At 43.4% G+C, this 26,090-nt stretch overlaps 1 protein-coding gene across 2 annotated transcripts in view; it reads left to right on the top strand.

The window, feature by feature from the left end:
• The window catches only part of AGO2 (argonaute RISC catalytic component 2), a 71,385-nt gene extending 48,383 nt beyond the window's left edge, over positions 1-23,002 (top strand). For both annotated transcript variants that reach the window (XM_070748350.1, XM_070748349.1), the window contains exons 11-19: positions 1,569-1,702; positions 4,018-4,202; positions 6,530-6,689; positions 8,093-8,183; positions 9,537-9,731; positions 12,295-12,429; positions 14,332-14,433; positions 15,661-15,860; positions 19,949-23,002. In XM_070748350.1, the coding sequence (XP_070604451.1) occupies positions 1,569-1,702; positions 4,018-4,202; positions 6,530-6,689; positions 8,093-8,183; positions 9,537-9,731; positions 12,295-12,429; positions 14,332-14,433; positions 15,661-15,860; positions 19,949-20,057 (1,311 nt within the window). In that variant the 3' untranslated portion in view covers positions 20,058-23,002. The remainder of the gene's footprint in view (positions 1-1,568; positions 1,703-4,017; positions 4,203-6,529; positions 6,690-8,092; positions 8,184-9,536; positions 9,732-12,294; positions 12,430-14,331; positions 14,434-15,660; positions 15,861-19,948) is intronic.
• The last annotated feature ends 3,088 nt before the right edge of the window (positions 23,003-26,090 follow it).

Here is a 26,090-nt window from a genome sequence, read left to right as displayed (position 1 = left end):
GAAAGTAATGCACCACATTTTTTTCCTTCAACAATTATTTATTGAACACAATGAAACTTACACACAAGAAAGAGTGATGTTTCTTCCATACTCCCAATTTTTTTGGCCTTCCTCCAGAGAGACACAAGGGCGTGTGTCTCTCCTTGTTCTGGTCACGAAGCCATTTCTGCACTGTGCAAATCACCTCTTCCACACTTCCTTTGCTGATTGACAGCTTCTGCCAGTGTCGGTCCTCACGAATGAGCCCATCGGCAAACTGTGTCTTGTCAGATGTGACAGCCATGGCTGGCTGCACTGCAAATTTTGATGCTCTGCTGAACCGTCTTCTAATGGTCTCAGCGACTAACCGTACTTCTGTCGACTGCAGATTCTCCATAAACTGTACACAAACTTTTGTGAATGTTCCCAACAGTTTCTTTCTCCGCAGTGAGAAATTCAATGATGACACGCTGCTTGTAACGTACATCACTTACAGACGTCCTTTTGAAACACTGCTGCAGCTACGCTATCTGTCTGAAGAAACGCAAAATTTACACATGCACTCCTGACAACTCAAATAATGTATATCTAAAGTTTTGCATTTGTATCATTACTGTAGGCTGAGGGGAAAAAAATGTGGTGCATTGCTTTCTGGGCGACCCTCGTAAAACCATCATAAATATGAACGGGTTGCCCAGCATCCAAATTTTGATCATGTGAACATATGGATGTTGTGACGGTTGTAAATGTAAAAAAACAATCCTAAGTGCTGTTGTAAATTTAGACGGTCACTAAATGAACGGTTGTAAGTCGAAGACTACCTGTATATCTGACCAAAGGAGAGCTTTGATACCACGAGCCGTGGACGGGGGCTGATCTATGAACACTCTGGTGTGGGTGCCTTTTGTTTTTACCCTTAGCCTCCAGAGGTTTGACATCAAAAGACAGATGTGTATTATTATTATTATTATTAGTATTAATTGGGGACTCAGGATGGCTCACAACAATGCATAACATCCTAAATCCAATTAATTAAATATAAAATCTAAAAAATCTAAAAGAAACCCCATACCATAAAAAACAGTCATTCCCATTCAATGAACTTTCATTCACACATTCATCAGCCAGGCAGCAAGGATCTAAATGCCCCAAGCCTGGTGACATAAATGAGTCTTAAGACTCTTGTGAAAGGCAAGGAGGGTGGGGGCGGTACGAATCTCCTGGGGGGGCTGATTCCAGAGGGCTGGGCCCCCCACAAAGAAGGCTCTTCCCCTAGGCCCCGCCAAATGACATTGTCTAGTTGACGGGACCTGGAAAAGGCCGACACTGTGGGACCTAACCCGGTCGCTGGGATTAATGTGGCAGAAGGCAGTCTGGGAAGTAATCTGGCCCGATACCATGTAGGGCTTTATAGGTCATAACCAACATTTTGAATTGCATCTGGAAACCAATCAGCAGCCAATGCAGTCTGTGGAGTGCTGGAGAAATATGGGCATGCCTGCACCGTAGAGCTTTATTTTGGGCTTTGTTTGATTTTTTTTGGCTCTGGGAAAATCATTCAACTTTATTTCCCCCCTTTCTCTCTCTAGAACAAAGCAATTGCGACCCCAGTGCAAGGAGTCTGGGACATGAGGAACAAACAGTTTCATACTGGAATTGAAATCAAGGTCTGGGCCATTGCGTGTTTCGCTCCACAACGCCAGTGCACCGAAGTCCATCTTAAGTGAGTGTGTAGTTGAGCGGTGTCTTGCTCATGTCTTCTTCCACTTTTCCCAGGCTAAGCCCTTGTTTTGCTGTGCTCACCCGGTGTTTCCTTTGCAATAACTACAGTATTTAGATTAGAATAACAGAGTTGGAAGGGACCTTGGGGGTCTTCTAGTAGAACGTGATGTCTTGGAAACCTAGAAACCTAGTAGATTGACCGCAGAAAAAGACCTCTTGGTCCATCTAGTCTGCCCTTATACCATTTCCTGTATTTTATTTTAGGATGGATATATGTTTATCCCAGGCATGTTTAAATTCAGTCCCTGTGGATTTACCAACCATGTCTGCTGGAAGTTTATTCCAAGCATCTACTACTCTTTCAGCGAAATAATATTTTCTCACGTTGCTTCTGATCTTTCCCCCAACTAACCTCAGATTGTGTCCCCTTGTTCTTGGGTTCCCTTTCCTATTAAAAACACTTCTCTCCTGAACCTTGTTTAACCCTTTAACATATTTCAACGTTTCGGTCATGTCCCCCCTTTCCATTCTGTCCTCCAGACCAGCGTTTCCCAACCGGTGTGCCGCGGCACAGTAGTGTGCCGCGAGACACGGTCAGGTGTGCCGCAGGAAGCTCCAGGTGGGCGGGGCACTGCCAGTGCCGGACCGCCAGTGCCTCCGACCTGGAGCTCCCACTCGCAGCTGTCCCCCGATGCAGCTGTTTCCGGCTGGGCCCCAAAGAAGGAAGGCGGGAAAAAGGAGGCAGGGGCGGGGAGGTCCGGCAGTAGGAGTAAAGGGAGCCGCGGCCGCCCCTGCCTCCCCACGGTGCCTCTGGCCAAACGCGCCCCTGGCTTCTCTGCCCTGCCCCATTGCCCGCCCGATCCGCCCACTCTCCTCCTCCTCCGCCGCCACCTCCTGTATTGGGGCGTGATCCGCCCCCTCTCCTTCGCTGCCGGAGAGAGAATGGAAGGCGCCGTTGTCTTCGCCTCCGCCCGCTGGCTCCCCTCGCCCTCCCAGACGTCCCCAGCGCCCGGCCACGCGCCGCCTCCCGTTAGCCCAGCCGACCTTTCCCTGCTGCCGTTTTCTCTTCATGGCGCAAAGCCACACAGTCCCGGACTCCCGGATCGCTCGCTTCTCCGGTCAGCAAAGCCATCTGCCCAGGAAAGCGCTGTGCCGCGCTTGCTGGCCGGAAAAGCGAGCGATCCGGGAGTCCGGGACTGTGTGGCTTTGCGCCATGAAGAGAAAACGGCAGCAGGGAAAGGTCAGCCGGGCTAATGGGAGGCGGCGCGTGGCCGGGCGCTGGGAACATCTGGGAGGGCGAGGAGGCTGATGGCTGCTGTTGCCTCTTAGCTGCAGAGCCGGCGGGCGGAGGCGAAGACAACGGCGCCCTCCATTCTCTCTCCAGCTCTCTCTCTCTCTTTCTTTTTCTCTCTGTTGCCGGCATGGTGAACGAGAGAGAAAGAGAGAGAGAGAAAAAGGAGGGGAGAGAGAATGAGAGAGAAAGAAAGCAAGAGAAAGAGAGGGAAAGAAAGCAAGAGAGAGAAAGAGAGGGGGGAAGGAGGGAGAGGGAAAGACATGGAGGGAGGGAAGGAGGGAGAGAGAAAGAGCAAAAAAGAGGAAGAAAGAAAGAGGGATGGAGAGAGAGAAAGAAGGGAAGGAAGAGAGAGAAAGAGGGAGGGAGAAATAGAGTGAAATGGAGGAAGAGATTTTTTTTGTCCAAACTTTTCTTTAGCCCCGCCCCCCGCCCCCCCTTCAGTCTTCCCCAGAATTTTGAAAATATTAATAATGTGCCGCGGCTCAAAAAAGGTTGGGAAACACTGCTCCAGACTATACAGATTGAGTTCATAGTTAGGGATTTTACTATGTTATTAATGTTTTTAAATTGATTTAACTTTTCTACTATTGGATTTGTAATGTATTGTATCACTGTTATGTTGTGAGCCGCCCCGAGTCTTCGGAAAGGGCCGGCATACAAATCTAATAAACTATAAACTATAACTATGAAGTCTTTCCTGATCAGATTTATGCTTTTTTATTTTATTATTATTATTATTATTAATTAATTAATTAATTAATTAATTAATTAATTAATTAATTAATTAGATTTGTATGCCGCCCCTCTCCGTAGACTTACAGCAATGATAAAAACAATATATAATAACAAATCTAATAGTTGGTATCTAAAATAACAATAATACATTTAAAAAGTCTAAAAAACAAGAAACCCCAATATATAAAAACATACATACAGTCATCATACACAAAATTGTTATATGGCTATGTAAAACTTTATTTCCTGCCCTTAAAATGTGGTGTCACTTCTTTTTAATGTACCAGAACCTTCACGGAACAACTGAGGAAAATATCCAGAGATGCTGGAATGCCCATCCAAGGTCAACCTTGCTTCTGTAAATATGCCCAGGGGGCAGACAGCGTGGAACCCATGTTCCGTCACCTAAAGAACACCTATTCTGGTCTGCAGCTTGTGGTTGTCATTCTACCTGGGAAAACTCCTGTTTATGGTCAGTCTAAGACACCTGCATGCCTCCCTCACCTTTTGCATTACTGTAGAATCAATGTTTCTGAACTTTGACCGCTGGGAGATGTGTGAACTTCAACTCCCAGAATTCCCCAACACTGCTGTGAACATGTACCGTATTTTTCAGAGTATAAGACGCACTGTTTTGGGGGAGGAAAATAGGGAGGGGGGAACTCTGCCTACCAGCACACTCGTTCACTTGCTGGTTTTGAGATTGGGGCTGGTTGGGGCTCTGCTTCTAGAGCACAGCTGATTGTCGGAGGCAGCAGCAGTTAGAAAAGCAAACAACACATGGAAAGATCGCTTAACTGGTGTTGGGACTGAAAATGAGCTTCAAAAGAACAGCTGATTGTCCAGTGACTAAAGCAGGCAAAGCGCGGAAGGGGTAAGAGAAGGCAGCAGCTGTTCCCGGTAGCTATTTTGGGCACCGCGCATCAAGCGTTTGGAGACTGAAAACGCGATGCTTGGAGCCCCAAAAAACAAGCTATTGTGGGTGGCAATTTCTGCAGCCAGGAAGAGGACGTGTGGAGGCCAAAGGGTAGGGGACGGTGGGTGGGCAGTGCTACGTTCAGAGTATAAGACACACCCAAATTTTCAGCCTCTTTTAGGGGGAAAAAAGTGCGTCATACTCCAAAAAAAAATACAATAATTTTTCACTGTGATGCTCAAGACACTTTCTTAAGATGCTTCTTTTTATCTTTTGCCTCTCTATTTCAGTTAGGAATTACTTCATAATGTCTGGTCTAAAACTCTAATCAACTATATTGCATCTTAGTGTGATATTTTCTATTAAAAGAAGAAAAATGTAGACTTGTAGTATTGAAATATACCTTCCTGAACAGCCTTTTCCTCAAAAACAGAAGGCTGCATGTGAAAGCGCTAAAATCTATTTTGGAAGATAATTGCAGTGTAAATGAATGATTGAGGGGTGGCATTATGATCTAGATCTTGATCGGCAGCTGTTATGCAGCGCATGCAGGTGGGGGCAGGGTGTACCCACAGGTCACATGTGCAAGCGTGGGGATGTGAGGCATGTGCAGGGGTGTCACGCGGGGTGTTGCATGCACATTGCATTATGGTTGTGCGGATGCATGTGCTTGCTTTCATGTGCACATGTCCGCACTTTCAGCACTTGGCGCCAAAAAGATTAGCCATCACTGCCCTATTCTCTTAGTAGCACTGATGATGTAACCTAGTTTGGTAATGAAACATCTGCAAGAAAGCAACCACGTCAGATGTCACCAACAACCCCTCATTTTAGCCCCAAGCAACAAATATTATCTTCTATAAAAAGATAGTTATTATTCTGCCTGGCCTCTAGCCACCCAAGAGCAAAGTAATAAATGAAACACACAAACTTGTAACAATAAAACAAAAAGGTTTCCTTTATATACAGAGGGCTGTACGCCTCCGTGAATGCAAAAGCAATGCTGAGTTGTTAGTCTAGAAGGTCAGAGTTACTCACTCAAGTCCACACAGTACTTTCAGGCTTGAGTGTCAGAAAGTTGACAGGAATCTAAAAACCAAAACGAAACCACGATGCATCAATGCCTCTCTCTCCAAAACTCAAACAATAAACTCCCACACAGATCACTCCATCCCTCCCTTTTTTTCAAGGTTGCAGCAGCGTCATTAAGTCTTGTCAGCTGTGTCCTATAATTTGTTTCTACGCTTGCGCAGCTGCTCTTGCCTTCCCAACATTCTCCGTACCCGAGCATTCAGAATAGGGTTACTCATTAATTCTTCCCCTTCTGATTCCGAGGAACCTCTGGCTGGAGAGCTGGCTGAATCCTTTCCCCTCTCTTTCGCTGTTGTCCCTTCCTGCTCCCTGTCTCTGCTTCGGGTTCACTGTCTGACTCGTACTGTAGCTAGATTTGTCTTCTGTAAAGAGACGGCTCCCACTGCTCTTTGTCAAAATCAACAGCCACAGGAGGTGGCCTGAAGCCAACCACAACAGTTATCTGGCCTTCTTCTTGATAGTCTCCTGTTTTATCTCAGAGGGGCATTACGAGAAGATGCTGTAACAAAGTGATTATAGAATAGAATAGAATAGAATTTTTATTGGCCAAGTGTGATTGGACACACAAGGAATTTGTCTTGGTGCAGATGCTCTCAGCGTACATAAAATAAAATATACATTTGTCAAGAATCATGTGGTACAACACTTAATGATTGTCATAGGGGTCAAATAAGCAATGAAGAAGCAATATTAATATTAATATCAATAGTTGGGGTTAAGCAATCTTAAGTAGCTGTTGGACATTGGCTTGATATGTCTAACAGCATCTCTTCATTTCTCTGACTCGGCAGCCGAAGTGAAGCGTGTCGGTGACACCGTGTTGGGAATGGCCACGCAGTGTGTGCAGATGAAGAACGTGCAAAGGACCACCCCCCAGACGCTTTCCAACTTGTGCTTAAAGATCAATGTCAAGCTAGGAGGAGTTAATAACATTTTATTGCCACAAGGAAGGTAAGGCTTTTCAGGGTACGAGTAAAGTACTCCACTGGCTCTTTCATTCACTTCAGTTGGCCCAACAATTTGTCTAGTTACCTTATTTATTTATTTATTTTATTTTATTTTATTTTATTTAGTTATTTTATTTATTTTATTATTTTATTTTATTTTATTTTATTTATTTTATTTATTTTATTTATTTTATTATTTTATTTATTTTATTTATTTTATTTATTTATTTATTTTATTTTATTTATTTTATTTATTTTATTTATTTTATTTATTTTATTTATTTTATTTATTTTATTTATTTTATTTATTTTATTTATTTTATTTATTTTATTTATTTTATTTATTTTATTTATTTTATTTATTTTATTTATTTTATTTATTTTATTTATTTTATTTATTTTATTTATTTTATTTATTTTATTTATTTTATTTATTTTATTTATTTTATTTATTTTATTTATTTTATTTATTTTATTTATTTTATTGGATTTGTATGCCACCCCCTCTCTGTGGATTTGCAGTTAATGTGCAATAAAAAAAACCAATTCCAAGGAAACAGTTCCGTTCAACATAGAGTAATTTTATCTTGCAGCATTTAAAAAAAACAAACCACTGCTTTTTGTGGTTAGAACTTAATTAATGCCTTATAAAACAAGTTGTAACTAACTTAACAACTGTAGTGATTCACTGAACAACTGTAGCAAGAAAGGTCGTAAAATGGGGCAAAACTCACCTAACAAATGTCTCACTTAGTGACAGCAGTTTTGGGCTGAATTGTGATCATAAGTCGAGGACTCCCCGTAATGATGCAGAAATTAGAGGCATTACAGGACATCAACTCAGATTACGGGTTGTTCTCGATTTACAACAGCAGTTGGGACTGGAACCTCTCCTATTCTATTCTATTCTATTCTATTCTATTCTATTCTATTCTATTCTATTCTACTCTACTCTACTCTACCCTACCCTACCTTACCCTACCCTACCCTAATCTACCCTAACCTACTCTATTCTACTCTATTTAAATGCCAGTTGTTGAGAACCGCTGGATGGCTACCTATTTTTGCTGCTATTTATAAGATCTCTCGGTCCACTCAGTTGACCATTTGAATTCTGGAATTTTTGAGCCCAGCTTGATCCTGCTGGGCACTTCTGGCGCTCTTATCTGATCCCCTTGCACAAAACGGCTGAGCAAGAAATGCCACAGCTGCTTCTAAGCCTTTGAAACTCAGGCCCAAGGTAGAAAGATGTGCCCAAGGCGCTTTGACTGTCATCAGATAGAAACATGTGCTGGCAGAACACAGTTATATTATGAGTGCTCTGTAGCTTCCTGGAGAACGCACCAAGGTAAGCTTGCCTCTTTGATCATGTTGTGTAAATATTTTGCTCTGCTCTCTCCTAATTAGGCCTCCGGTATTTCAGCAGCCTGTCATTTTCCTTGGTGCAGACGTCACTCACCCACCAGCTGGGGATGGGAAGAAGCCATCTATTGCTGCTGTGAGTAAAAAAAAAAAGTTTATTTATTGTCATGGCAACGTGTACAACAAAATGAAATGCCATCTTCAGTGAACATTATACATAAAATAATAAAACAAAACAAAACAAAATAATAAGGGGTAGTGATTTCTGACAGTCTCAAAATGGGTGACCAGTGTGGTCGGGCAGTAGGAAAAGCAAGTAGGATGCTTGGCTGCATAGCTAGAGGTATAACAAGCAGGAAGAGGGAGATTGTGATCCCCTAATATAGAGCGCTGGTGAGACCACATTTGGAATACTGTGTTCAGTTCTGGAGACCTCACCTACAAAAAGATATTGACAAAATTGAACGGGTCCAAAGACGGGCTACAAGAATGGTGGAAGGTCTTATGCATAAAACGTATCAGGAAAGACTTCATGAACTCAATCTGTATAGTCTGGAGGACAGAAGGAAAAGGGGGGACATGATGGAAACATTTAAATATGTTAAAAGTTTGAATAAGGTTCAGGAGGGAAGTGTTTTTAATAGGAAAGTGAAGACACGAACAAGGGGACACAATCTGAAGTTAGTTGGGGGAAAGATCAAAAGCAACGTGAGAAAATATTATTTTACTGAAAGAGTAGTAGATCCTTGGAACAAACTTCCAGCAGACGTGGTTGGTAAATCCACAGTAACTGAATTTAAACAAGCCTGGGATAAACATATATCCATCCTAAGATAAAATACAGGAAATAGTATAAGGGCAGACTAGATGGACCATGAGGTCTTTCTCTGCCGTCAGTCTTCTATGTTTCTATAATAGTAATATAATAAAACAAAGACGCACAGAAAAAGAAGGAAAGGAAAGGAAGATGGGAAAAGGAAAGAAAGAAGAAGAAAGGAAAGGAGGAAAGGGGGGAAGGGAGGAGAGGAGAGGGGAGGGGAGGGACTACAGCTCTGAATAAAGGCTGACCTTGAGAGCCTAAAAGGAATGGGTCGTGGCATGCAGCCCCCTCCCTCCCCTTCCCACAGCAAGAAACATTCTAAAGCATTTAAATGTGGCATGTGTATGTCCCCCCTCCTTATCCCTTCTTTGCACTGGGGCAACCCTGAAGCCTCCAAAATGGCCCCAGTCAGGTTTGCTTCGGAGTCGACACTTGTGTCATCCTGTCCCAATGTGATGGATTCCAGGTGTGATGGAATTGCCACTTCCCAAACTCCCAAATAACAGGCTGGTGGGGAATTCTGTACTTATAAGCCACTTCACCTGTTGAATGGCTACATTCTTTATTTCAGTTTCAGATGCTTGGAGACTGCAGGAACGCAAAATGGGGAACTTTCTTAAAGTTGCCTTTATGCTAAAACAAAAAACTCGCTCGTTTTCTCCCCCCCAGGTTGTAGGCAGCATGGATGCCCATCCGAACCGCTACTGTGCCACTGTGAGGGTCCAGCAGCACCGCCAAGAAATAATTCAAGACTTGGCTGCCATGGTTAGGGAGCTGCTGATCCAGTTTTACAAATCAACTCGATTCAAGCCAACACGGATCATTTTCTATAGAGACGGTGTTTCCGAGGGGCAGTTTCAACAGGTTCTGGTCTTGGTTTCTTTTTCTTGGACTTAGAATAACTTTATTGTCACATGTATATACTACCCAGCATACATTAAAATGAATTTTTTGTTGCATGCAGCACCAGTTAGATTAGATTAGATTAGATTTATTGGATTTATATGCCGCCCCTCTCCGCAGACTCAGGGGGCTCACAACAATAGCAAAAAACATACATAGTGACAGATACAATGCGCACCAATCCAATTACAATTTTAAGTTAAGAAATTCATAAAACAACCCCAATATATATAAAAAACAAGCACACAATCAATCAAACAGCAAAACAACATGGGCAAGGGGGAGGTGTTTTAGTTCCCCATGCCTGACGGCAGAGGTGGGTTTTAACGAGTTTACGAAAGGCAAGGAGGGTGTGGGCAATCCTAATCTCAGGGGGGAGCTGGTTCCAGAGGGTCGGAGCCACCACAGAGAAGGCTCTTCCCCTGGGTCCCGCCAGATGACATTGTTTAGTCGACGGGACCCGAAGAAGGACGACTCTGTGGGACCTAACCGGTCGCTGGGATTCGTGCGGCAGAAGGCGGTCCCGAAGATATTCTGGTCCGGTGCCATGAAGGGCTTTATAGGTCATAACCAACACTTTGAATTGTGACCGGAAACTGATCGGCAACCAATGCAGACTGCGGAGTGTTGGAGTAACATGGGCATACTTGGAGAAGCCCGTAATTGCTCTCGCAGCTGCATTCTGCACGATCTGAAGTTCCAATATACAATACATAAACATGACAAAATACTTTAAATAAGTAGAAACAAAAGTATGTACCCTGTTTTTCAGAGTATAAGATGCACCTTAGTTGAGGGTGGTGGGAATAGAGAAAATAAAATCTACCTACCAGGTATTCATCTGTCTAGCGTCATCCTGAAAAATCGTTAGCACCTTGTTAGGGCTGGGAAAAAAATCTTCGGAGGGAGTAGCAATGAAAACAAGCCTGCAAGTATGGAAGAGCAATGTTTTACTTAGGCACAGAAATTTTGGGGACTACCTGTGATACTTAAAAAAAAAGAAAAAGTTTGACTTCTTTTAAATGTAGGAGCGTTTGTGGTTCGATTCTGACCCAGAGCCTGAATTCAGTGCCGTCTAAACAAGATCTTTTTAATGAATGACTGCAGGGTTGGCATAATAATATTGTGATTTGTATGTTTGTTTGTTTGATTGATTTCTATGCTGCCCCACTCTGAGGACTCAGGCATATAAAACACAGTAGGTTACAATAAAATTAAATCCAATTGAATTAAAATTACATAATTATCTAAAATCCCTAATTATATTATAATCAATTACCCCCATTCATACAGCAACCTTCATGGCACCGGACCAGATTATCTCAGGGACCGCCTTCTGCTGCACGAATCCCAGCGACCAGTTAGGTCCCACAGAGTGGGTCTTTTCCGGGTCCCGTCAACTAAACAATGTCGCTTGGTGGGACCCAGGGGAAGAGCCTTCTCTGTGGCGGCCCCGGCTCTCTGGAACCAACTCCCCCCGGAGATTAGAATTGCCCCCACCCTCCTTGCCTTTCGTAAGCTTCTTAAAACCCACCTCTGCCGCCCGGCATGGAGGAACTGAGATATTCTTTCCCCCTAGGCCTTTACAATTTTATGCATGGTATGTCTGTATGTATGTTTGGTTTTATAATAAGGGTTTTAACTGTTTTAATATTGGATTGTCACATGCTGATTTTATTACTGTTGTTAGCCGCCCCGAGTCTATGGAGAGGGGCGGCATACAAATCCAATAAATAATAATAATGATAATGATAATGATAACCATGCAATCATTCGTTGGCCAGGGACTAAGGTCTAATCAGCCCAAGCCTGGCAAGATATATGAGTCTTAAGACTCTTATGGAAGGCAAGGAGGGTGGGGGCAGTATGAATCTCCAGGGGGAGCTGATTCCATAGGGCCGCCCCCCCCCCGAAGTCTGTTCCCCTAGGTCCCGCCAAACAACATTGTCTAGTTGATGGGACATGGAGAAGGCCGACTCTGTGGGACCTAATCGGTCGCTGGGATTCATGGGGCAGTAGGCGGTCCCGCAAGTATTCTGGTCCAATGCCATGTAGGGCTTTGTAGGCCATCAAAAACACTTTGAATTGAGTCTGGAAACCAATTGGCACAGAGTGCAGACCGTGGTGTGTTGGAGAGACATGGGCATGCCTGGGCAGACCCACGATCGCTCGCGTGGCTGAGTTCTGCACAATTTATAGTTTCCGAACACTCTTCAAAGGTAGCCCCATGGTTTTGCCCAACAGAGAAGCATGCCTGGACTCATATACATTTTTATCATTGCAGTGTGTGTGTGTGTGTGTATCCCAGATCTTGGCAGTTTAACCTCATTAAGTCAAGAATGTGGGGCTGGTCCTGGTGTTTTTGCGTTGCTTCAGTTCACCTGTTTTGCTGCAGGTGATGAAGAATAGACGAAGGATGAGCCACATAAATAAACAGGGTGGGAGGAAGAAGTTTTCTTTTATTGGTAAGGTTTCAAACTATCTCTTCCCCTCTCCCTCCCGCTTGTTTTTTTTCCTGCTGCAGGTTCTTCATCATGAATTGCTGGCTATCCGAGAAGCCTGCATTAAGTTAGAAAAAGATTATCAGCCAGGGATTACCTTCATTGTGGTGCAGAAGAGGCATCACACCAGGCTGTTTTGCACCGACAAAAATGAAAGAGTAGGTATTTCATATTTTGGGGTGGTGGGGTCGGGGTGGAGAGAGAAATTGACAAGTGACTTTGGATATAGTTTGGGATTAGAACAATGGGGTAGAATAGGGGATAAGAATTACAAATTAACAAAATCTACGGCTTATAAGGAATATATACAGTGATCCCCCGGGTATTGCGATCCCGATCATTGCGAAACGGCTATATGGCGATTTTTCAACCCGGAAGTAAAAACACCATCTGCGCATGCGCGCCCTTTTTTCTATGGCCACGCATGCGTAGATGGCGCCGGGCAGATCAGCTGCTGGGCGGCTTCCCTGGGTCTTCCCCCTCTTGCTGGCGGGAGGGCGAGCGGCGGGCATCAGCAAGGAGTTTGCGTGGGCGGCAGGGAAACCCCAGCGCCGCTTCCCAGCTGAGTCCTGAAGCCAAACGCGGAAGTTCGCTTCAGGACTCAGCTGGGAAGCGGCGCGAGCGAACGGCGTGGGCGGGCGAAGGGCGGGCGAGCGGCAGCGAGGAGTTTGCGTGGGCGGTGGGGAAACCCCAGCGCCGCTTCCCAGCTGAGTACCGAAGCCAAACGCGGAAGTTCGCCTTTGCCTTCTGGCTTCAGGACTCAGCTGGGAAGCGGCGCGAGCGAACGGCGTGGGCGGGCGAAGGGCGGGCGAGCGGCGGGCGCGCGGGCAGGCAGGTGGCGGACAAGCGGCGGGCGGACAAGACCAGCGGCGGGCGCGGCAGCAGTGAGGAGTTTGCATGGGCGGCGGGGAAACCCCAATCTTCGGCTCCTCGCTGCTGCGGCGGAAGTAAAAACACCATCTGCGCATGCGCAGATGGTGTTTTTACTTCTGCAGCGCTACTTCTCGAAAAACCGATCATTGCGAGGGGTCCTGGAACGGAACCCTTGCAATAATCGGGGGACCACTGTATATAAAATGTATTTTAGATGGCATTTGCCGCCAGTGAGATTGGTCAAAATGTACCATCATTTGGCCCCAAAATGTTGGAAATGTGGCTATAAAAGCATGACTTACTATCACATGTGATAGACCTGTCCTTTGATACAAAAACTATGGTGTATAATTAAAATGTGGTTAGAAGAAATAACCAAGCAAAAAAACAGGAAAAAACCCAGAAACATTCCTCTTTAGGATACTAGATGGAAACATTAAAAAAATGCCCGTTTTTGCGCTGCTGGGATTCCCCTGAGGCTCCCCTTGCTGGGAAACCCCACCTCCGGACTTCTGTGTTTTTGTGATGCTGCGGGGGAATCCCAGCAGTGCAAAAACGGGCACTTTGCTTGCAACAGAAGTCCGGAGGTGGAGTTTCCCAGCAAGGGGAGCCTCAGCGAAATCACAGCATCGCAAAAACACGGAAGTCTGGAGGTGGGGTTTCCCATGGAGGGGAGCCTCAGGGAAATCCCAGCAGCGCAAAAACGGGCGCTTCAGCTGGCAAAAGGGGTGAGTTTTGGGTTTGCATGCATTAATCACTCTTCCATTGATTCCTACGGGGAAACATTGTTTCATCTTATGAATTTTTCACCTTACAAACCTCGTCCTGGAACCAATTAAGTCCGTAAGACAAATTATCACTGTATAATATTACATATTTTCACTGCACTAAGAATTACACTGGCACAATATTAGAAACGAGGAAAACATAATTATGAAAAAGAAATAAGAAATCTCTAGTTGCCAACATGCCCTAGCAGGGGCCTCCAACCGTGGCAACTTTTAAGACGTGTGGGCTTCAACTCCCAGAGTTGAAGTCCACATGTCTTAAAGTTGCCACGGTTGGAGAATCCTGCCCTATACTACCGCAAGCTCAAAATTGGCAAATGAAACCACTTTTTGATCTAATTCTTTTTCTTTTTAGCATCAGAATGTCAATTCTTGCATTTTTTGGTTATATTTCCACAGGTTGGGAAAAGTGGAAACATTCCGGCAGGTACCACTGTGGACACAAAAATCACCCACCCTTCGGAGTTTGACTTCTACCTGTGCAGTCATGCTGGTATTCAGGTATCTTCTGGATGCAAACCCCCTCAGCCCCCACCCCCAGGGGTCATCTGGGTCAGATCCTTCTCAGCTACGTGTGCATGGGGTTGAACGTCCTCCACTTTTCTAGGTTTTAGCCCTACGTGGCAGTGGACCAGATTACCTCCGGAACCGCCTGCTACTGCACGAATCCCAGCGACCGATAAGGTCCCGCAGAGTTGGCCTTCTCCGGGACCCGTCGACTAAACAATGTTGTTTGGCGGGCCCCAGGGGAAGAGCCTTCTCTGTGGCGGCCCCGGCCCTCTGGACCAACTCCCCCCGGAGATTAGAATTGCCCCCACCCTCCCTCTCTTTCGCAAACTACTCAAGACTCATTTATACCGCCAGGCATGGGGGAGTTGAGATATTCCTCCCCCCTAGGCCATTACAAGTTATGCGTGGTATGTTTGAGTGTATGTTTGGTTTTATAATAAGGTTTTTTTTTAGTGTTTTATTATTGGATTGTTACATGCTGTTTTTATCATTGATGTTAGCCGCCCCAAGTCTACGGAGAGGGGCGGCACACAAATCCAATAAATTATTATTATTATTATTAATTATTTTAGTGTAGATCAGTGTTTCCTAACCTTGGCAACTTGAATATATCTGGACTTCAACTCCCAGAATTCCCCAGCTAGCATTCGCTGGCTGGGGAATTCTGGGAGTTGAAGTCCAAATATGTTCAAGTTGCCAAGGTTGGGAAACCCTGGTGTAGATGATACTTATTTTCAGTTCCCTTCTGCGCAGCACGAAAGGAGAGGAAAGGTTCCCTTGGAGCAGGGAGCAAGAAATAATTTCCTCCCCACTCAATAAATTTCCAGGAATTCCAGATAAAAAGGATAAATTAAAAGACAGAGAAGTAGAAATTTTTGCATTGATCACACTACATATAATTCTGAAAGAGCACATGCCATTTGTTCTGAAAATCTATTTGCATGTCTGTCTGTCTGTCTCTGTCTGTTTCCAACATTCTGTGTCGCACAGTGGCCCCCCAATTGTACATGGGGATCTTGAGCAGAAAGAGAAGGCAAAACCCTCCTTTCCCCTTGACCCCCAACAAATGGTCCCCAAGGAAATCCTGCCTGCCTCAACCAACATAGAGGCGGCACTTGGACATCCGTTTCAATAACCACCATTGATACACTTGGCATCCATGAATCTTATGTGATTGATGGAGACCTTTCCTTAACCTTGTCTATGCTCCATTTCCAGGGCACAAGCAGACCGTCTCATTACCACGTCCTCTGGGATGACAATCGCTTCTCTTCAGACGAACTCCAGATCCTCACCTACCAACTGTGTCATACCTACGTCCGGTGTACACGATCCGTTTCCATCCCTGCGCCAGCCTACTATGCACACCTGGTGGCCTTCAGAGCCAGGTATCATTTGGTGGATAAAGAGCATGACAGGTGAATAACAGAGCGGAATACGGGCGTAATTTGCTCAAAACGAATGCTGGCAGTCATTCTTTTAAGGAACGTTTGAAGTTTCAGCCGCATGGGAAAAAGTGACTTATAATTAGTTTTTCATCCTTACGAGCATTGCGGCATCCTTGTGGTCAACGTCACCAAAATTCAGTTATAGTTATAATTTAGCTTATTAGATTTGTATGACGCCCCTCTCCGAAGACTCAGATGCTTGGCAACCGGCTCATATTCAGTATTGGGTTTCTGGGAGGACGCAGGGACGCGGGGCATTCTGGTAGGGAAAATGGAGCTGCGCGCACAGCTCTGCGTCCTTGACGCGCTCGCGCCCCTGTGAGATTTGACTTCTGCGCATGCACAGGAAGCCACATTTCATGCAAGGATGCTCGCGCATGCAAGATTTCACTGATTTTCAATTTGGGAAGCAAAAAACCTCCAAAAATTGGTGAAATCTCTCGTGCACGAGCATCCTCGCGTAAGATTCAGATTCCTGCGCATGCGCAGAAGCTAAATGTGCAGATGTGGGCGCATTGGGGACATGGATAGTTCAGGGGATTTGCAGTTGGCTGAAGCGTAGACATCAGAGAGTTATTGTTAATGGCGAGTATTCTGAGCAGGGACAGGTTACAAGGAAAAGCAAGTAGGATGCTTGGCTGCATAGCTAGAGGTATAACTAGCAGGAAGAGGGAGATTGTGATCCCCTTATATAGAGCGCTGGTGAGACCACATTTGGAATACTGTGTTCAGTTCTGGAGACCTCACCTACAAAAAGATATTGACAAAATTGAACGGGTCCAAAGACGGGCTAGAAGAATGGTGGAAGGTCTTAAGCATAAAACGTATCAGGAAAGACTTCATGAACTCAATCTGTATAATCTGGAGGACAGAAGGAAAAGGGGGGACATGATCGAAACATTTAAATATGTTAAAGGGTTAAATAAGGTTCAGGAGGGAAGTGTTTTTTAATAGGAAAGTGAACACAAGAACAAGGGGACAAAAACTGAAGTTAGTTGGGGGAAAGATCAAAAGCAACGTGAGAAAATATTATTTCACTGAAAGAGTAGTAGATCCTTGGAACAAACTTCCAGCAGACGTGGTTGGTAAATCCACAGTAACTGAATTTAAACATGCCTGGGATAAACATATATCCATTGTAAGATAAAATACAGGAAATAGTATAAGGGCAGACTAGATGGACCATGAGGTCTTTTTCTGCTGTCAGTCTTCTATGTTTCTATGTTTCTAAGCGGTGTGCCACAAGGGTCTGTTCTGGGTCCTATTCTTTTTAATATGTTTGTGAGTGACATAGGGGAAGGTTTGGTAGGGAAGGTTTGCCTATTTGCCGATGACTCTAAAGTGTGCAATAGGGTTGATATTCCTGGAGGCGTCTGTAATATGGCAAATGATTTAGCTTTAGATTAGATTAGATTAGATTTATTGGATTTATATGCCGCCCCTCTCCACAAACTCGGGGCGGCTCACAACAATAATAAAAAACAGTACATAATAACAAATCCAATGCCCACCAATCTAATTACAATTTAAAATTAATAAATTCATAAAAACAGTCCCAATAAATATAAAAAACAGGCACACAGTCAATCAGTCAAATGGCAAAAACAACATGGGCAAGGGGGAGATGTTTTTTAGTTCCCCCATGCCTGACGGCAGAGGTGGGTCTTAAGGAGTTTACGAAAGGCAAGGAGGGTGGGGGCAATCCTAATCTCAGGGGGGAGCTGGTTCCAGAGGGTCGGGGCCCCCACAGAGAAGGCTCTTCCCCTGGGTCCCGCCAGACGGCATTGTTTAGTCGACGGGACCCGAAGAAGGCCGACTCTGTGGGACTTAACCGGTTGCTGGGATTCGTGCGGCAGGAGGCGGTCCTGAAGATATTCTGGTCCGGTGCCATGAAGGGCTTTATAGGTCATAACCAACACTTTGAATTGTGACCGGAAACTGATCTGCAACCAATGCAGACTGCGGAGTGTTGGAGTAATATGGGCATACTTAGAGAAGCCCATAATAGCTCTCGCAGCTGCATTCTGCACGATCTGAAGTTTCCGAACATTTTTCAAAGGTAGCCCCATCTAGAGAGCGTTACAGCAGTCGAGCCTCGAGGTGATGAGGGCATGAGTGACTGTGAGCAATGACTCCAGGTCCAAATAGGGCCGCAACTGGCGCATTTATCTAGCTTTACTAGATAAATGGTCAAAGCAATGTAAACTGCAGTTTAATGTTTCCAAATGCTCCACCGATCAACCGTTCTAACTGTCAGGAAATTTCTCCTTAGTTCTAAGTTGCTTCTCTCCTTGTTTAGTTTCCATCCATTGCTTCGTGTCCTACCCTCAGTTGCTTTGGAGAATAGCTTGACTCCCTCTTCTTTGTGGCAACCCCTGCGATACTGGAACACTGCTATCATATCTCCCCCAGTCCTTCTTTTCATTAAACTAGCCATGCCCAGTTCCTGCAACCGTTGTTCAGGCCACTTGGAGGTTTATCTGTGTTGTCAACATTCACCTGGGTTGTGCGAAATAGCGTGGAGCCTTCTTGGAACTGTTCCGCTCCCATTTGCACTATTCAGGTGACCCTGAGGACACAAACAAACGTCCAAGTGGCCTCAATGACCCTCTGAAAGGATGCAAATGACCAGCTGTCTGAAAGGAGTGTCAATTCTTCCATTCTCCATCATCCAATGAGAACTGAAGAAGCTTATTGGATGATAAGTGACGCATCGTCAAAGAAAAACCAGAAAGTCCTGTTGCTTCTTGAAAAAGCACCTTTGGTAAAAAGGTGAAAGATTTATATGATCTGAATAGAAACCAGAGTAAAAATCAAAATATCCCTTCAGAAGGTCAGATTATCAAAAAAGTATGCAGATATGCAGAAGTGAATGAGATGACAAGGGATATTAGGGCAACAAAAGACAACGAAACTAATAAACTATGGGAAAAATGGCACAGATGGATCCAAAAGACAAATTCCTTATGTGTCCAATCACACTTGGCCAATAAAAAAAATTCTATCCTATCCTATCCTATTCTATTCCTGCGTACTTACTACTATTCTGACTACTACTACTAATAATAAAATTTTATTTACGGTCAAAGACCATCAATATAACATTAATAATAATTAAAAGGAAAAAGAACAGGAGTGAGCAACCAAGATTGACCCATTGTAACTATACAATACTTACTACTAAGAACATACTCTGTTAGAGAAAAATTCCCTGAGGAGGGGCTCTGAAAACTCAGAGGACAAAATATCTGGTTCTCAGTGATTGACCCAGATTGGATCCTGCAATATCACCCTGGGACACGTAGAGCAGTCGGTTACTCCCAGTTGGGCCTGATTCTTAGAACTGGTAAAGCCGATGGAGGGAGACTCAGCCCTCCGGCCCGGGATACTTTTGTGTATGAGTGCAAATTGGTAGCAATGGATTTTAGAACACGCTACCGGATACACAGATTCTCTTTCATTTCTGAATTACTTTTTAACTTTGGTGAAGTTGTACATTTGGGGTAAACAACCCCTAGGGAAACTTAGTGGTTTCAGAGGAATAATTTGTTGTTATTCAATATCTGACTGATCTATTCTATTCTATTCTATTCTATTCTATTCTATTAAAAAAGAAATAAAACAGAATTATACCTAATACCAGATTACAGGTGTACTGAAATATATGACAAAAAGAATGCAGTTAGAAAATGTTAAAAATATTGATTCTTGTATTTATGCAAAATCTTTTCCTAATTGGTTTATCATGAATATATGTATATATTTATAATTTTATCTTTTCTTATATCTCTTTAAGATTGAAGTAAGTTTTCTTTCTTTTTTTCCTTTTCAAAGAAGTAAAGACAAATTACAAATGTATATAAAACAGGAAATGATCTGGAAGAGATTGTTTGAGACATTTCTCTCTTTTTAATGTATTAAAAACAATAAATAAAACTTTAAAGAAAAAAAGAAAAATCACCTTTGGGACAACCCTGAACTGGACGGCTGAGAATCTCTACAGACTTTTAAGCCCCAGGTTTCAACCTCTGTTCTTCTTCTTTCTCCCCTCCCATTAGCGCCGAAGGGAGCCACACTTCCGGTCAGAGCAACGGCCGCGATCACCAAGCTCTCGCGAAAGCTGTCCAGGTCCACCAAGATACTTTGCGCACCATGTATTTTGCTTGACATCTGGCCGTGTTGAGGAACTCAGTTCTGAGTTGGATTCACAAGAGACCAGCTGCACTTAGACCAACAGTTGCCCGAGCTACCGCGACAGCCAGCAAAGGAGTGATGCATCTTTATTTTTAAATATTGGGGTTGGGGGGGGGTTGTGGGGAGGAGGGGGCTGATGATGAGGATGATGATGATGATGATGATGATTGTGATTCTATTTGCGAGAAAGCTTTTCATCCAGAATTTCAGACTTGAGCGTACAAAAAATATTGCACAGCTTTTAAGACGTGTGGATATGCCAAAATGAAAAAAAAAAGCTGCTTGTTGGGAAAAATGAAAAGAAACGAGACAAAAAAATAAATAAATTGAAAACCCACGTTTTCTCATCTAACTAGAGCTGTGATCTCAGGGCTAAAAACAACACTTCTCATTTTAGTTACGACTTTTTTCAGGTGCTCTTATTTGTAATAATCTGAAGAAATATCCAATTAAGAGCCGATTGAATGGGCCTGGGAGGAAAAAAAAGAAACGAATTTGCTTTTATTCCTTAAAAAAACAAAACGAAACAAAAAGCACTAGTTTGGATGCCAGTGAAGTCTTTGATCATTCTGGATGCATTTGTAAAGCGATTTTGTACCGAGATGCAAAAAGAGTGAGCGAATCCTTTGCTGTCTTATCGACAAGTCTGTGAAGGTCTATGGGCAAAAAAATATGTATTTTTGACGTTAATTCTTGAATGTCTTTCATTGTGCTGTTTAAAGTTTTTTGTAGGATGAGTTATGGAATTATTTCAGTTACAAAAAAAAAAAAGTTTTATCTATACTTTTTATTAGGTCCACTGAAAGATTAATGAAGTGTGCCACTTTTTTAAAAAAAGTTTATTTTTTCTTAAAAAATAATAATAATCCATTTTGATTACTAATCATGGAGTTTGTCCTCTAGGACTGTGACACTTAATTTTCCAAAGCTTTTCTAAAGAATACGGGTCTGTGGTGATACAGTACAATCTCTTTCACTGTTATGTTTGAATTAATGTAAAATTTATATGTGTTTCACAGTATTAACATGATAGTATAGATGCTATTTATATTTATTTACTAAAGAATGCTCAACCTAGTTCTGTTTAACATATCGCAAACTGAAGAATGCTTTGGAGTTTTAAAGTGGAGAGCTTTTGCGTGGACGAGGGGGGATTTGGGTCAAATTCACCAACTGTAGCTTTTAGCAGGTCCCTTTGTTCATTTTAATGAGGTTTATTTATTATATCTCCTTGAAGTGTACAAAGGTGAACCGGACCTGATGTATTGTCCCTTTAAAAAAAACAAAACACAAACCCAACAGGATTATGCAACTACCTTGTGTGGCACAGGAGAGATGTTTATATCACCCCCTCCCACCCCCCCTGTATCTTGGAAGGATTTAGGAGAATTCACAGGCTGTAGTTTAGACATCAAAAGGAAGTTTTGTGGAACTTTCAAGCACATAAATTATTGTTGTTGCTGTTTTCTGTTGGATCATCTAAGTCCCAGAAATGGAAGAGAGGAGATCTGTGCTTGGCCGTTCGCTCTGAAGAAGACAATCCCTCCAGAGACCTGCTAGAAATTACAAGTTTCTCTTAACTGTGCACAATAATTATCAGACTAAATATTCAAAGCTACCGTTGCACTGATGACTACGACAATAGGAACACTACTAAAATACTGTGGGTTAGGAAACTTTTTTCCTCTTCCAATCTGATGGAACGTTTTTTAAAATATATATATATACAGTGATACCTCGTCTTACAAACGCCTCGTCATACAAACTTTTCGAGATACAAACTCAGGGTTTAAGATTTTTTTGCCTCTTCTTACAAACTATTTTCACCTTACAAACCCACCGCCGCCGCTGGGATGCCCCGCCTCCGGACTTCTGTTGCCAGGGAAGCCTCGTTTTTGTGATGCTGTGATTTCGCTGATGCTCCCTTCGCTGGGAAACCCCACCTTCGGACTTCCGTTGCCAGAGAAGCACTCGTTTTGCGATGCTGGGATTCCCCTGCTGGGATTCCCCTGCAGCATCTCAAAAACACAGAAGTCCAGAGGTGGGGTTTCCCATGGAGGAGAGCCTTAGGGGAATTCCCAGCAGTGCAAAAACGGGCGCTTCGGCTGGCAAAAGGGGTGAATTTTGGGCTTGCACGCATTAATTGCTTTTCCATTGATTCCTATAGGAAACATTGTTTTGTCTTACAAACCTTTCACCTTAAGAACCTCATCCCGGAACCAAGTTTGTAAGACAAGGTATCACTGTATTCTAATTTTCCCAGGCATGATTTTAAAAAGAATTTTTTTTCTTAAAACCTTTCTAAGATTCAGTTTTCATTTCCTTCTGAATAGCAGCACAGCCGTCACTGGAAGATAAAAAGAGTTCCCTACTCCATTGAGTGAAATATTGAAAATATGATTAAGCTGTGCTTGGAATCTTAGGCTTTGCTCCGAACCGGTGGGCGTGTGGGCTGAGCGAGATAAAGGCAATGGAAACATTTTTAAGGCCCTAGAGCAGGGGCGAGCCAACCTTGGCCATTTTTAAGACTTGTGGACTTCAACTCCCAGAATTCCTCAGCCAGCTTTGTCCTAAAGTCTTAAAAGTGGCCAAGGTTGGAGATCCTCGCCCTAGTGGGCATTTTATGCCAGTTGACATCTGCAGCTCTGGAAAACTCTGCCTCTTGTTGCCAATAGACAGATGCACCCGAAAAACAAGTTTTCAGGCAGAGGTTTTCAGGTGATCAATGCAGAATGTCTTTAAAAGTTTGTAAGATGTAATTTTCCAGCTACTTAATAGGTTTAACAGAAGAAAAAGAGATTTAAGGCGCTATTTTTTTTTGTCACTCTGTTTTGCTTAGCAAAATTGTAGCATCTCCTTTTTTTGATAATTTTTTAAAAAAAATTTATTTTCAAAGCTTTTCAAGAAAAAAAAAGAAACAGCAAACAAAGCAGAAATCTGTTTTACTTTTCTTCTTCCTCCTCTTCCTCCTCCTCTTCCTTCTAGGAGGGGCATTTTTCTCTGCAGCTTTTTAGATACCATAAAATCTGCTCCATGGAATTCAGGATCAAAGTGAAAAACAATTGTGAGATAGGGAGATCAGAAAGGGAGATAAATCATTTTCTAGTACATCGTACCCCGTTTTCAAATTAAAACAAAACACCACTCAAACTTATAAACGTTTTCATACACGTTTCTCCTTTTTGTTGTACATTTTTCGTTATGTGCACACTTCCAACAATGTTTCCCTACTATCAGATATATTTGATGTTATCTCACTTATTTCTAATGCCTTTTTCTTTTCTATTTGGAAAACTGCCTTTAAAACTAGGAAAATGCATCTGTTAAAGGATAATTACAAATGTAGTTCACGGGTAATTACGGGGACTACGAATTAGGAGTGTTTGAACCAAACACTTTTCTTGTATTTTAAATTTTATTGTAAAATTTATCTCCCTTTTTAATTTAAACAGCTATAGCAGATTATTGGGTTATGAGCTGCAGAGAATCCCTCCTACATAGGAAGAAGGCAGTACCTATAAACTAGGATTTCATTCCTGCTATTAAAGTTCTATTTTAAACAGCTTTCTTTTCCAGGCAGCACTTAAATGAATAGTTGTGTTTATATTTTTTTTACTATTTCTTTGTTTCCCCATAATCTTCAAAATGCATCAGCTAGTGAGAGCTGGGCTAAAATGGAATATTTTTCTTTCTTTTTGTTGTCTTCCTAACTACAGCCACTTAATCTGACAGCCATCTTGTCGTGCCTGTCAGCTAGCAACGGGCGAAAATAACAATCCACTGGATTTAGGTGCTTCTGGGCAGTGCTTTTGTCTTGGCTGCTTTACCACCAAGTTCTGAAACAAATCCCTCGATATGCAGATAGTTATATCCACAGTTATTGTTTATATATGCATCATTCAGGGCCAGAAGGAATAGGGTGAGTTTTTGAAAGTGTCAGATTAGTTTTTGCTCCAGTAGAAGGCAAATCTCTCTCTCTTTCTTTTTAAACTTTCCATAACTGTAATCCTAAAAAAAAAAAGGCTTTTAATTGCTCCATATAGCAAGCGGGGAACGGAGGGGTGTTACTATTATTATTATTTTTTGTTGAAAAACTGACAATGCACTTTGAAAACATAAGGCGCTCTGAATATGCACAGGAACTGGGGTTTAAAATAATAATAATAATGATAACAATATATGCAGAAACCAAAACTCCAAATGGAAACAAAACAAAAAAAAAGGATTCGACTTTCTCAGTAGCTCTTTCTTGCAGTGACCCTCGGAACCACACACACTGCTATCTCAGGTGAACGATTTCCATTTATTTTGCAGAGATCCCAGTTGCTTTCCGTTGGAATCGAGGCCAATAGCTTTTGAAAACGGGTGGGTGGGTCGGTGGATGGGTGGGAGGGGAAATATAAGGAACGGAAGTGCTTTCAAGTCTTATCACAGGAACCGTTTTATAAGAAAACCAGTTCTAATACCGATTCGGGCTTTCTTTTACAAACCTGTCTTGTAGAGAAAAGAATGTTTGGAAAACTTTGATGCAATTAAAAAAACCCAAACCCAATTATGGCCGTGTTTATTTGTAGCCAAGCAGCTCAGACTGAAGGAGAGGGGTCTGATAGCTTGTGACAGTCTGTTTTAAGGATATGTTCCTGGCTGTGAGACTTTTTGCGCCACTGTGCCCCTTAGAAAGCCACCTACGCATAATCCAGGAACTATTGACTTTTGCATGCGGGGAAGCCTGGGGCTTCAAGCCCTCCTGCTATCACTTGCGCTCCTATTAAATGCTTTCGTAGAATTGAGATGCAAAAAAAACAAAAAAGAGGATCAGCAGGGGACCCTGTCCTGCTGGAATTAAAAACGAGGCGCAAAGTGGAGCCATTTTATTTTTAAAAGCAAATCGTACCCTTCTTGATCTCTTGTGCCTTTTTTTAAATTACCCACGGGTGAGGCAGAAAGCATTGAACTGTTCCAGCATTGGGGTGGGGGGTTAGCGGGAGGCCGTCGTCTTTTGCTCAGAGCTGGGTTGACGTGATAGTTTTGCAGTGGACTTGCTGGTCAGGTTCTTTAAAGGGTCAGCGCAGGTATAAATCTTACCCGCCGGCTTCTTCGTTCTGTTTTGGTGCTGACTTGGTTAGGGTACACGCCATACCTTCCCTTCCAAAGTTTTGTAGCTTAAACGTGGCGGATGCAAAACGTTTGCCACCCCTCATTTGTGGTGCTTCACACATGTCAAGGAGCTGGCTTGAGGGCGCGGATGGAATTTGAAGGAGGCGTGCCACGCCCTCCCTACCCTGCCGTTGCGTTTGCAAACGCTTCAATTGGAGCCTTTTTCTGTAATGGGTTGAACCTGCCCTCGTGCCTAAAATCTGGTGAACAGATACAGTGGTACCTCTACTTACGAACTTAATTCGTTCCGTGACCAGGTTCTTAAGTAGAAAAGTTTGTAAGAAGCAGCAATTTTTCCCATAGGAATCAATGTAAAAGCAAATAATGTGTGCGATTGGGGAAACCACAGGGAGGGTGGAGGCCCTGTTTCCTCCCAGGAGATTCCTAGAGAGGCCCCACGGAGGCTTCTCCATGCCTTTTCCAGCCCTGTTTCCTCCCAAGAGATTCCTAGAGAGGCCCCACTTGCTTCTCCCCACCTTTTCTGGCCCTGTTTCCTCCCAGGAGATTCCTAGAAAGACCCCACAGAGGCTTCTCCCCACCTTTTCCGGTCCTGTTTCCTCCCAGGAGATTCCTAGAGAAACCCCACAGAGGCTTCTCCCCGCCTTTTCCGGTCCTGTTTCCTCCCAGGAGATTAATAGAGAGGCCCCACAGGCTTCTCCCCACCTTTTCCGGCCCTGTTTCCTCCCAGGAGATTAATAGAGAGGCCCCACAGGCTTCTCCCCACCTTTTCCGGCCCTGTTTTCTCCCAGGAGATTCCTAGAGAGACCCCATGGAGGCTTCTCCCTGCCTTTTCCAGTTACAGTTTCAGAGGCTCGGGTTTGTAAGTGGAAATTGGTTCTTGAGAAGAGG

The sequence above is a fragment of the Erythrolamprus reginae genome, chromosome 3 (assembly GCF_031021105.1).
Source record: "Erythrolamprus reginae isolate rEryReg1 chromosome 3, rEryReg1.hap1, whole genome shotgun sequence".
Taxonomy (NCBI): Eukaryota; Metazoa; Chordata; class Lepidosauria; order Squamata; family Dipsadidae; genus Erythrolamprus; species Erythrolamprus reginae.
The sequence above is the reverse complement of the archived record's forward strand: the minus strand, read 5'-3'. Positions and strand labels throughout refer to the sequence as shown.